The sequence below is a fragment of the Aptenodytes patagonicus genome, chromosome 29 (assembly GCF_965638725.1).
Source record: "Aptenodytes patagonicus chromosome 29, bAptPat1.pri.cur, whole genome shotgun sequence".
Classification (NCBI taxonomy): Eukaryota; Metazoa; Chordata; class Aves; order Sphenisciformes; family Spheniscidae; genus Aptenodytes; species Aptenodytes patagonicus.
In genome coordinates this window covers 1,785,375-1,798,219 of record NC_134977.1, presented here as the reverse complement: position 1 = coordinate 1,798,219, position 12,845 = coordinate 1,785,375, and the positions used below count along the sequence as shown (strand labels likewise).

General features: G+C 59.7%; 1 protein-coding gene across 1 annotated transcript in view; it reads left to right on the top strand.

The window, feature by feature from the left end:
• LOC143171652 (scavenger receptor cysteine-rich type 1 protein M130-like) overlaps positions 1-6,519 on the top strand; it is a 77,322-nt gene extending 70,803 nt beyond the window's left edge. Inside the window, 11 exon segments of the mRNA XM_076360693.1 lie at positions 664-990; positions 1,077-1,391; positions 2,047-2,361; positions 2,844-2,906; positions 2,991-3,305; positions 3,763-3,798; positions 4,087-4,224; positions 4,985-5,080; positions 5,510-5,593; positions 5,809-5,961; positions 6,214-6,519. Coding sequence (XP_076216808.1) covers positions 664-990; positions 1,077-1,391; positions 2,047-2,361; positions 2,844-2,906; positions 2,991-3,305; positions 3,763-3,798; positions 4,087-4,224; positions 4,985-5,080; positions 5,510-5,593; positions 5,809-5,961; positions 6,214-6,470 — 2,099 coding nt within the window. The 3' untranslated portion in view covers positions 6,471-6,519.
• Positions 6,520-12,845: the final 6,326 nt, after the last annotated feature.

Here is a 12,845-nt window from a genome sequence, read left to right as displayed (position 1 = left end):
CGGGGCAGCGCTGCGGGGATCATCGCCAACCCCCTGGCTGCAGACAGCCCTGTTCCAGCCACACAGAGATACCCTCAGAGCCTGAACATCACAGGGGCTGCCTGGGTGCCCCCGGCAGCAGCGGCAGACCAGGGGGGTGAGCTGCAGAGAAGGGCTCGGCTTTGCCCTGCCTTCTGGTCAGCGCAAGCCCCAAACTCATCCTGTTTGCTCAGAGAGGCCCCCCTCGCTCTGCTCCCTGCCAGGGACACAGGCTCCCAGTCCCCTATTCCCAGGGACGTAGATGGGCAGAGATGTGTGGGCTGTGCCTGGTGTCTCAGCAGTGCCAGTGCCAGTGCTGAGGCTGGGCAAAGCCTGTCCTGGTGCTGCCCATCCCCAGGCCACTGCTGGCCATTGCTCCCTCCTGCGGAAGCTGCCCCAACTGCATTGGCAGGGACGTGCTGTGTGTCTCTGGCCCGCCAACAGCAAAGCTGGCGTCTGGCTCAGGAAGGCTCAGGGACTGGGCAACCAGCCCCATGGAGCCCTGGCCCAGGAGCTCCCGCAGAGGGCTGGGGACAGGCAGGCAGAGCTTCAAGGCCCTGAAAGGGTGCCAGAGCCTGGAGACGTGCCGCAGGCTGCTTGCCTCCCTGGTGCCACCAAGGGCTGGGGCATGGCTGCTCTCCCCAGGCCCAGCTGGCTCCGCGTCCTTGCGGCTGGTGCTTGGAGGGAGTCGGTGCGACGGACGAGTAGAGATCTTCCAGCACGGGACATGGGGCAGGGTCCTGGATGACCACTGGGACATGCGGGAGGCCAGCGTGGTGTGCCGGCAGCTGCGGTGCGGAGAGGCAGAGACAGCTTACAACCCCCCGAAGCCTCAGAGAGGGACAGGTCCTGTGGGGCTGCGAGGGGTCAGGTGTGCAGGGCACGAGGCCAACCTGACCCTCTGCAACACCTCCCTGCCCGAGAGCATGCTGGCAGCAGGGATTGCAGAGGACGTGGGGGTCGTTTGCCGGGGTAAGTGGCACTGCACAGGCCCCCCCCAGGCTCTGGGCTGGGTGGGCACCGCCCCTAATGACAGCTGGGGTTTCTTCCCACTGCAGGGAGCCGGCAGGTCCGGCTGGTGAACGGGCCTGGGCGCTGCGCTGGGAGAGTGGAGATCTACTACCAGGGCAGCTGGGGGACCATCTGCGATGATGGCTGGGACCTGCCCGATGCCACTGTTGTTTGCCACCAGCTGGGCTGCGGAGGGGCGGTGAAGGCGGTTGGCTCTGCTCAGTTCGGGGAAGGCTCTGGGCAGATCTGGCTGGATGCCGTGAACTGCTCTGGGGCCGAAGCTGCTCTCTGGGACTGCCCAGCAGGGTCCTGGGGGCAGCATGACTGTGGGCACAAAGAGGACGCAGGAGTTGTCTGCTCAGGTCTGTGCCGGGAGCTGTGGTGGGAGCCCAGTGCCCAGGGAGGCTGGGACGAGGGGACAGGCGGCAGCGACCGAGGCTGTCCCTGGCTGCCTCTGAGCCTCTGCCTGAGCCTGTCCTGGGGACACACATGCACAAACCCCCTCAGTCCCACTAGAGGTCCCTTGTAAGCTGTGCTGTCCCCAAGGGTTAGTGGGGAGGGCATGGGTGTCTGTCCGTCTGGGACTTCTCTCTGCCCCCTGGCAAAAGGGTGATTTGCTGGCTGTGCCTCTGCCTGGCTGAGGGCCTGGGGGGTGAAGAGGCTTCTCTGCTCCCATAGCCCCAGGCCCCAGTGCCTGGGGAGGCTGGGATGAGGGGAGAGATGGCCACGGCCGAGGCTGTCCCTGGCTGCCTCTCGGCCCCTGCCCAAGCTCGTCCCGGGGGTGCCAATGCATGGGTCTCCTCAGTCCCACCAGGGTTCCCCGGTGAGCTCAGCTGTCCCTGAGGGTGAGCGGGGAGGGCAGGGTTGTCTGTCCATCCGGGACTTTTCTCTGTCCATGTGTGCAAGGGGGACTTGCTGGACGTGCCTTTGCCTGGCTGAGGGCCTGGGGGGTGCAGGGGTGTCCCTGCTCCCACAGCCCCAGACCAGCATGTTCCCCTTTGGCCACTTTCCTCCCAGAGTTCGTGGACCTGAGGCTGGAGAACAGCGATGGCTGCTCCGGGCGCCTGCAGGTTTTCTATAACGGGACGTGGGGGAGTGTTTGCTCCAACTTAATGACTCCCGAAACAGTGTCGCTGGCATGCAAGGAGCTGGGCTGCGGGGATGGAGGGTCCCTGGAAACACGCCTGCCCTATGGTAGCGTGTCTGGCCCCGCCTGGCTGGATCGTGTGGAGTGTGGGGAGAGAAACAGCTCCTTCTGGCAGTGTCCCTCCGCTCCCTGGGACCCACAGTCGTGCGATGACCTGCAAGATGAGACCCACATCACCTGCAATGGTAATTCTGAGCTACCCGGGCTCCAGCATCCCCCCAGCTCCTGCTCCCTGCTGGGCACAGTCAAGTACAGAGACAAGGCCCACAGGGGCTTTGACCTTACGTGCCAGACCCTGCTGCTTCTGGTGGCACAAATGGGACTTCAGCTCTCAGAGCCCCACACATTCACCAGCAGTTGCCAGCAGGGCTCCCAGCAGTGCCCGGGGGAGGCAGAGGTGTCTCCAGGCAAGGTCTCAGGAGAGACCAGCCAGCACTCCGAGGAGCGTCCCCTCCATGGACACCCTCCTGCTTTTCTGTGAACCAGGGTCCCTTTGGGGCTGAGCAGTCAGGGTCCCCCACATTGCTGTGTGTGTCCCCTGAATGACCAGGGTTCAGCTGCTGCCGTGAGCGAGGCAGCACAGGGAGGTGTGAGCAGAGCTGTACCCCACCCTCTGCTGCATGACTCCCCTGCAGCAGCCCCTTCACCCCAGCTTTTCCTTCTGCAGGGAGACGGTCAGAAACGCCCCCAGCCCTGGGGACTGTGTGCCCAAACTCCACAAGCTGCACAGGTAGCTGCTCCTCTGCATGCCCCTCTCACCTGGCAGGGCTCTGCCTGCTGTCCCGGTGCCCTGGAAGGTCTCTGCCTTCTCCAGACAGGGAGAAGATTCGTGCCGTGGGAGGCGAGAATGGGTGCTTGGGCAGAGTGGAGGTCTGGCACCGCGGCTCCTGGGGGACGGTGTGCGATGACTCCTGGGACATGCAGGATGCCGAGGTGGCATGCAGACAGCTGGGCTGTGGCCCTGCAGTGTCTGCCCTGGAGAAGGCTGCATTTGGGGAGGGGACGGGTCCCATCTGGCTGGAGCAGGTGGAGTGCCGGGGGACAGAGCCATCTCTGCAGGACTGCTGGGCTCGTCCTGGGGACAGCGGTGCCTGCCGGCACAAGGAGGATGCTTCCGTGAACTGCTCAGGTGAGTGGCAGGGCTGGGACTCCTCATGGGGGTATTGGCAAGCAGCCACGGAAGGCGTTTTTCCTTGCTGGGTCCCATCATGGCTCCAGAGCTCCTGAGAGCAAGGCTGTCCCTGCAGAACATGGGAGCCTGTTCCCAAGTGGGCAGCTGCTTCTGTGGGGCTGGATGTCCTCCGTCTTCTGCCCAGCAGGGCTCTGCAGGCCCCAGGGGCATCTTCCAGCGTGCTTGTGCTATCCTACCCGTGTCCCAGAGCAGGGCCCTGGGCTCTGTTCCAGCCACCCTGAGCAGCCCTGCAGGAGGGGCAATTTGTGTGGGATGTGTCAGGGATGTCTAAAAGCACACGCATGCATTCACACACATATAAACACACACACACACACACGGCATGTCAGAGAGGAGGCTCCCTGGTAGCTGCATGCCCACTCTCTCAGCCCAGTCTCCTTCTCTTCCTCTGCAGCTGCACCCAGGACGGCAGCACCAACGCCCCGAACAGGTAACCTGTCCTCCCTGGCTGCGCTGGGTCTTCTTGAGGTCAGGCTGTGACCCGCAGCTGGAGGGAAGGGCCTTCTTGTCGGGGTGTGAAGCTCCCGAGAGGAGGCACCGGGGTAGCAGTGGAGGGGGTTGGATAGGGCTGTCATTTACTCAGTAGGGTGGGAGCTTCCCCATCACTCACCCCCTGGGGCCCCTTACCCCCGGTGTAATGGGGGTCAGGACTGGGGTGTCCTGGCCCCACACCTCTCCCAGGTCTGGTGCTGCCCTTTCTGTGTTCCTGCCCATGCAGATCCCACTCGGGGCCGTCCGACCAGCAGCAGGAGTGTCTCATTGCCCGTCATCATCTGCATCATCCTGGGAGCCCTTCTCTGCCTGCTCCTGGCCCTCCTGGCCGGGCAAGTGCGAAGCGCCAGGGCTGGGCGCAGAGGTGGGTCTGTCCCCCATGGTCCCAGGGGAAGATGCCTCCTGGCAAGGCCAGGGGTGCTGTGGGATGTCAGTGAGTGGTACAGGCAGAGCTGGGGGGACAAGAGTGTGTGCTACCTGCATTCCCATGTGCTGCCCCATTGATTGCCTGACCATGGGCCACCAGCAGCAAGGGGTAGAGAGAGTCAGGACACAGGGAGGATTTAGGGATGAGGCAAGGAAACAAATGGCTGAGCTGGGCTGGGACAGATGGGAGCAGAGGGGAAACAGCTGAGGACCTGCCACTGGCAGCACTCTGGGCAGTGCTGGAGTGGGCTCTGGGTCAGGGGAGATGCCAGGAAGAACGTGGGGCAGCAGGGTCCATACTCGTGGTTTCAGACCCCCAGGCTGTTCCTCTGCCCAACCCTGACCTCCCCATGGCAGGGCACGTGCCATGCTCTGGATCCATGGGGCAGAGAGGGGGAAGCTCCAGGGGGAGAGGAAAAGCAGGAGCTGCTCCAAGCTCAGCACCAGGGACCTGACCCAGGGGCCAGAGGGGCAGAAGGTCTGTCTCTGAAGGGACGGTGCAAGGGTGTCACTGCCCCAGCTCATCTCCATGGAGACATTGCCCTCACTGAGGAAGTGGCAGCGGTGACCGAACAGCGCAGCGGGTCTGTGTTGTGGGGACAGCCCTGGGCTGGCCCAGGGGAACAGGGCTGGGGGAACAGAGCAGGATTCTGTCCCCTCTTTGCCTGTCCCTGAGCCAGCCCTGCCTCTATCCGCAGGCTCCGAGCGCGCTTGGGAGCCCTTCCCTGAGGCCGTGTATGAGGAGATCGGTTACAGCCCAGCGTGGGAGAAGCAGGCAAGGTTCAGTCAGTCAGGTGGGTGTGGGTCCCTCATGGGGGGGCACATGTGCAGAACTCTTTCCCCTGGCCCTCACCCGGGGCTGACCCACTGCAACCCCCTGGCCCATGGAGTTGGGGTCTGTGGGTTCTGTGGGGAGAGCAGCCAGGTCCTGGGCCTGGGAGAGAAGCTTCCTCCCCGCCAGCTCTGCCCATCCCAGCCGGGGACAGCCCCTCTCTGCCTGTCCCTGCACCCCTATGTGACACCTGAGGGGTGAGGGAAGGGGCTGTCCCCAGGCATCTCTGGGAGGCCCTTTGAGACAGGGTTGATCCCAGGGGAGCAGGGTGAGTCCTGAGCCCTCCTCCCCACTCAGCCCTGGCTCCGTGGGTCCCCCGTCCCCAGCAGCACTGACCACAAGCCAGGGGAGCAGAGCGCACTCCCATAACACCCACTGTGCCTCTCTCCAGGCTCCGATTCAGAGGGGTCCCTGACCAAGCTGCAGCCCTACCCCAGGGACAGTGAGGAGGAGGATGGTCCACGTTCAGCACCAGGTAACAGGGGCAGGAAGGGGTTGATGTCCTGTCCCTGCAGACATGTGATGGACAGCAATGTCACTGAGTGTCACCGTCAGAGCTGGGGAGCACACTGGGTGTGTCCTGTGGTGCTGCCAACACCGGTGTCTGAGCTCCATGTCCCTGCGCATCCTCCCATCCTCTGCTCTGCGGGATGTATCTTCTCACTCTCACCAGCTCCCCTCTCCTTTCAGATGTCCCTGTCCTGCTCGGAGGAGACCCAGCAGATGGCTATGATGATGCCAGGGAGGTTTCTGACCCTGGGGAGGATCCTTCCCCTGGGCAGGGAGACTGGGAAATGCCCAGGGCACCAGAGGAGGGAGCAGGGCCCAGGGATGCTCCCGGAGGTGAGAGGGAAAGATAGCGCTACCGGTTCCTGGGGTGCCATCCCTGGTGCTGGATGAATCGCTGCTGTACTGAGAGCCCAGCCTCCTGGGATGGGGGAACCTGCCCTGGGAATTTTTCCTTGCGGGGACCAGGGGGTGGGAGAGAGACCTGAACATCTCAGGACTAGTAAGGAGACGGGAGGCTGGAGATCTACAGAGCAGGAGAGGCACCCCATGGGGCAAACGTGCAATGGCCTGCCTTGCTGCTTGCAGGGGCAAACCTGCGCTCCCAGAGAAGTGCTGGGGCCCCTGGAGCTGAGGGAGATGCCTGGTCCCTGTCCCCAGAGAGCATGGGCTATGACGATGCTGAAGAGGTGTCTCTGGCGCATCGCCCTGAGGACACAAAGGTTGCGATACCAGCGGACAGTGCACAACAGTCCCTGATGCCCAGAGCAGGAGAGCCCGTCCCTGCTGTGCAGCTGGGTGCAGCCGGGAGGGAGGAGAGGACTGTGCAGCTGGGAGAGCCGTGAGCACCAGGGAACTGTTTCCCTTTTCCCACGGGCAGCAGAAACAGCTGGGCATGTCCTCTATTTGTATTACCCTGTTTTTACGCTGTGCCTCCATATTTGTTCTTAATAAAAGTCTTTGGGGGTTTGAGCCAGAGCTGGTGCTTGCCTGCCCAGGTGTCGGGGTGTCTCCCTGAGGCTGATCCGGGGGAGCAGAGCACAAAGACATGGTGGAGGGCAAAGGGCACATCTCGGGACAGCAGGCTCAGGGTCAGACTGTGGGGCTGCGAGAGCCCATGTTTCCAGGGTAATATTCCTGCCGATATTTCCATCCTGCCAGCAAAAGTTTCCAACAAAAATGGCTCTCTGCAAGGTCCCGTGATGCACCCCAGCAGGAGCACCCATCTCCTCACCTCAGTGTTCCCCAGTTGCTCTTTCCTCCAGGCCCTGCCTGGGCCATGCTAGTCCAACAGCGTAGAGGCCACAATAGAGCTGTGTTGGGGTTGGCCCCACAGAAGTGAGCCCTAAGGTGGCCGTGGTGCCTTGAACACCCCAGCCAGCCACAGGGGGGATCACGGCCCACGGCTCATCTCCCACAGCGGTTAGGAGGCAGCTGTCCTCCCCACTGCCCTGGCACAGGGTACAGAGCCACTTGCTGGGGAACACGGGCCTGGGATTGCCCCTTCAATGACTCTGCCAGGACTCCAGTCTCCATGGGCTGTTCCTGCTGCCTTGGGGGTCCTTGCAGACCCCGAGCACTTCTATCACAGCCCCAGAGCTGCCTTCCTTCCTGGGCAGGGGCATTAAGGCCCCATGGCAGCCCTGGGAACCCCTCCTCCTGCTGCGCTCCTACCTCCACCCCTGCCCTCCTGCTGCCTCGCCAGGGGTGACAGTGTCGGTTTGTGTCGGGGCAGTACCTGTGTGCAGGTGCAGGGGGGATGGGAGTGGGGGGGGTTGGTGGGGGCACCTTTCCCTCAGCGTTGTGGGAGGCAGATGAGGGAGAGGCCAGGGGGAGGGAGAAAGGATCCCTGTGAGACGTGGACTGGAACCCACAGCTGTCATCCAGCCCCTGGCCTGGAGAAGGGCCTGCCTGGGAGGGTGCTAACGTGGGCACATTTCCATGGCAGAGGGTATTTTGTGTCCCTCCCCTAATGCAGGCACTGCTGGGAGTTGAGCCAGGGTCCCTCTCCCTCGGCTGGGGCGTTCACCTGTCCCAGCTCCCATGGGCAGAGAAACCTTTCACACAGGAGCTGTGTGGGGAGAAGGGTTTGACACTTGGGCAGGAACCTGGAGCCTAAACTGCCCTCCCTGCTCCTGCTGTTGGGTCTCCACAGCCCTCCAGCTCTTCCCCGATGGGCTTCTCTGCTGCAGGCCGGAAGGTGCGTTGGGTGTCCACAGCAGGGCTCCCTGCGGGGAGCAGCCGCAGGTCACTGCAAAGAGCAGGATCTGGCCCTAGAGCAGAAGAGGGGAGGAGGCAGCCGTCACCAACAGCCTCTGCCATGACAGCGTTGGCCCATTCCCTCCTGGGAGCTCCTCCACCCCTGGGGTGACCCTGTGGGGGTCTGGGGGGAGCCCAGGCTCACACACTCCTTTGCCCTGGTCTCTAGAGGTTTCCTGCTGGCAGCCCCTGGCCCCGGAGCCAGCCCCTCCCTCCCCAGCTCTGGGCCCACCTCTCCCTGTGGACATGCAGGGCTGGAGCCTGCCCCGGTGGGAGTTTCCCAGGGTATGGAGGCTGTGTTTGCAGTGCCCATGTGCGCCACCCATCACCTTGGGGGTCTCACCCTAGGAAGGCTACTCTCTCCCATGGCCTTTCCCAGCGTGGGGCAGCAGTGCAGAGGGTTGGGGTCTCACCATCAGGCCCCTCACGTAGGTCCTCAGGAGCTGCAGGAGCCTGCACAGATCTGGGGCACAGATGATCCCGCACTGCTGCAGAGAATGAACCCAGCCTGCAGGGCCAGACTGGTCAGGCCCCAAATGCCTTGAAATGGGCTCTTTCTGCTCAGGTGTGCTGCCCCTCACCCACACCCAGGGCCTGGCTCTCATTTCCCTGAGGAGGAGGAGGAGGCAAACCTCTGCCAGGTGCCAGAGTAAGGGAGAAATACTACACCTGCGGGAGGGCCGAGCTGGTGGGGAGGTGGCATGGGACAGACACTGGGCTTTTCTCCCCTGTCCCTGCCTGGGGTGGCTTGGATCTGCAGGTCAGTGTCCATACTGGCACCCACCGTCCTGTGTTCAGAAGATATCCCCACAACCCCCCTTCTTCTTTGCTTCACTTTTATACCTTATTTCTCTGAATCTGGGCTCACTGTTCCCAGGGGCTGGGCACCCTGCAGTGAAACATTGGGTCTCACACCCCGTTTTGGTTGCAGAGGTTTTTGTCAGAGGAGCAGCCGAGGCACCATCTCCTTGCCCTCCCCACCTCTGCACAGCTGTGGACAGGCCTGTGCTTCCCTGTTCCCACTGACATGGGGTGGACAGAGCCACCAACCCCCCCAGGAACAAGAGGTGGGTGCCGGCCCCACCAGTCCCACCTCTGCAGGGCTGTGCCTGACCTCAGCAGCTCCGGGTTCCCTGAGCTGCGGCTCTGCTCAAGCCAGTGGTGATGGCAGAGGGAAAAGGACCAGGAGACAGGGTCAGGGTAAGGAGTGTCGCTCCTCCAGCTCGGACATCCCTACCTGTTGGCATAGACAGGTACTTCCCGCGTGGTATGGGATCTCCACCTGGAGACAGGACAATCTCACAGCCTTACCCCTGGAGAGCCACCAGGGCAGTGTGGCCCTGGTCCCAAAGGGCACCTGGGCTGGACCAGCACCCTCACACCACCTCTCTCAGCGCAGCCAGGAAGGATTGCCAGCACCCAGTCTGCTGCTGATGTCTATCCCCTCCCTGAGGGCCACCCCTAGCCTCCAAGCAGGGCCCCTGGTTGGTGTGTGGGGTGGATCTGTGGTGCAGGGTAGTGACCTGAGCTCAGGTCCAGCACAGCTGCCTGCCTCTCCTCCAGGAGGGGGCTCAGCAGAGGCAGTGCACACAGCCCTCCTCACTCCTCAGCCAGGCCCTGGGAGGTCAGGGCAGGCCCACAGCACCTGGAGAGGAGCAGTGCCCCAGCTCCAGCACTCACCCACTTGAGGCCAGGGAGTAAGAGCAAAAGCAGCCCTGGAGATGGAAGCCAGGACCTCCCACGTGCAAAGCGGGTCCTCTTCCACTGACCTACACCCCTTTGGCACCTGCCAGCAGCAGGAACACTCTCCTCCCATGACGTGTCTATGAGAAGCACAGCCCTGTTGTCCCCTGTGTGCCTAGGTGTCCTGGGTTTGGCAGGGATAGAGTTAATTTCCTTCCTAGTAGCTGGTACAGTGCTGTGCTTTGGATTTAGGATGAGAACAATGTTGATAACACACCGATGTTTCAGTTGTTGCTAAGTAGTGCTTACACTAGTCAAGGACTTTTCAGCTTCCCATGCCCTGCGGACTGAGAAGGCTGGAGGTGCACAAGAAGGTAGGAGGGGGCACAGCCAGGACAGCTGACCCAAATTGGCCAAAGGGCTATTCCATACCATGTGACATCATGCTCAGTATATAAACTGGGGGAAAGCTGGCCAGGGGGGCTGCTGCTCGGGGACTGGGTGGGCATCGATCAGCGGGTGGTGAGCAATTGCGCTGTGCATCACTTGCTGTGTATATTATTATTATTATTGTTATTATTATTATATTGTTATTAATTTATTTCAATTATTAAACTGTTTTTATCTCAACCCACGAGTTTTCTCACTTCTACTCTTCCAATTCTCTCCCCCATCCCACTGAGGGGGGGGAGGGGGGGCGGGGGAGTGAGCGAGCAGCTGTGTGGTGCTCAGTTGCCGACTGAGGTTAAACCACGCAGTCCTTTTTGGCGCCCAACGTGGGGCTCGAAGGGTTTGAGATAATAACAGATTAACTGGAGCGCATTAAGGAATTTATATCTGTTAACAGTTGCAGGTCACAATGTTGCTTCTTCTGTTCTCGATATTGGTTTGTCTAATCTGCATCATGCTCTTTTTTTTGCTGTACGTGTTAGAGATTGGTGTTGGGTTTTGCAGTTTGCTGTGGTCTGTGGTGATTAGTGATGTTTTGCCTGGGAGGTTTGTTATTAAAACACTGACCTTGAGCTTAATCTGGTATTTAGCTTCGTGCTGAAGCCATTACTGTACTTGGTGTACCACTTCGTGGAGACAATTAGCAATTACAGTCCTTCCTCTGAGAGTTTTTTTATGGAGGAAATACAGAATGGCAGTGTCACTACCTTCTTCTATGACATTTCCTCCTTCATTACAGTAACTTTTCAGTATCTTGAACATCCTTAGTAGTTAAGATACTTCTATTGGTATTTCTTGGGAATATTGTTTCGGTTTTGTCTAAACTTAATAAGCAATTTAAGAATATCATCCAGAGACCTGCCCCAAGGCTGGACAGTTATGAGTGGCAGGGTGTGTGGGATAGGATGGGCAAGTACCTAGGCCAGTGGGCACCCCCAGTGTTTTGGAACTTCACCCCTGAGCAAGTGCAGAATCCTGAAAAGTTAGTAGAATATTTGGAAGAAGTATGCTGTCACCCTGGCAACTCCAGAGAGACACAGATCACTGCAACGTGCTGGGGCCTGGCCTGTGCCTATCAAGCCCTGTTCAAGATTATTCAGTACCCTCAAGGGGAAGAGAAAGTCTCTGGATCTGACAATAAAACGACAGGCCCTGCTGCCACTCTGACCCCAGCGATGGGCCCTGTGGCCACTCCAACCCGGCAACAGGCCCTGCGGCCACTCCGACCCTGGCGATACGCCCTGCGGCTGAACCAAAGAGCCAACCTGTGCCAGTATCAGTCGCCCCTGTACAGAAGAAGAGATCTTGGAAGTGGAAGTCGGCTCGTTTAGTAAGGGAGGAAGAAGCTTCTTCTAAAAGGGAGCCAGAGGAAGAAGTGGACAAGGCAGACTACCCTGGAGAAGGGCCATCACGAGAACAGGAGGAGGAGGGCCGGCCACTGCTCGGGGAGGAAGAAGAGGAAGAACTCATAAACGAGGCAGTAACCACCCAATCCCTATCCCTGAGTGAGCTGCGAGATATACGAAAAGATTTCAGCCATCGTCCAGGCAAACATATTTTCACCTGGCTGCTCCGGTGCTGGGATAATGGGGCCAGTAGCCTGGAATTAGAGGGTAAAGAAGCCAAGCAGCTGGGATCCCTTTCGAGGGAAGGGGGCATTGGCGATTGGAAAAGGGACACGAGTCCTCAGCCTCTGGAGTCGACTCTTGACAAGTGTGAAGGAAAGGTATCCCTTCAAGGAAAATGTCATATATCGTCCAGGCAAATGGATCACCATGGAGAAGGGTATCCAATTCCTGAGGGAATTAGCTGTGCTGGAGGTGATTTCTGGTGACATGAACAATGGACAGCTATCCAAAGGTCCAGATGAGGTCAGGTGCACACGACCCATGTGGCAGAAGTTTGTAAGGAGCAAACCATCGTCATATGCCAACTCATTGGCAGTGATGACCTGGAAAGATGGAGAGGAACAAACGGTGGATGAATTGGCTAGTCAACTCCGGCAATACAAAGAAATCTCTCTTCCTCCCCCGCCTCAGCTGTGGAGAAACTGTCCCGGGAGGTCCAGCAACTTGAAGAGGATAGGTCCTACTCCCCACCTGTACGGACCAGTATCTCGGCTATTAGGAGTCAGCGTTCTTTTGCTCAAGAGAGAGGATATAAAGGGTACACACCACGGGGCACCCTATGGTTTTTACCTGCATGACCATGGAGAGGACATGGGGAAGTGGGATGGAAAACCTACCTCAGCCCTAGGGGCACGGGTATGTGAGTTGCAAGGGAAAACAATCACAAAAGGGGGTTCTTCCAGGAAAATTGCTGCTCCAGTTTCCAGTGGGCAGTTCCCCAGAGAGAGTAGAAGGGACAACCTTACTCCTGATCTTAATGAAGGGATTTCCGATTCGTATGTACAAGAAATGAGAAACGAATACTGTGATGAGGACTAGAGGGGCCCTGCTTCCAGTCAGGTGGAGGAAAGGGACAACCGGGTTTACTGGACTGTGTGGCTTCGGTGGCCTGGCACATCGGACCCACAGGAGTATAAGGCTCTAGTAGACACCGGTGCACAGTGTACCCTAATGCCATCAAGCTATAAAGGGGCAGAACCCATCTATATTTCTGGGGTGACGGGGGGATCCCAACAGCTAACTGCATTGGAAGCCGAAGTAAGTCTAACTGGGAATGGGTGGCAGAAGCACCCCATTGTGACTGGCCCAGAGGCTCCGTGCATCCTTGGCATAGACTACCTCAGGAGAGGGTATTTCAAGGACCCAAAAGGGTACCGGTGGGCTTTTGGTATAGCTGCCATGGAAACGGAGGAAATGAAA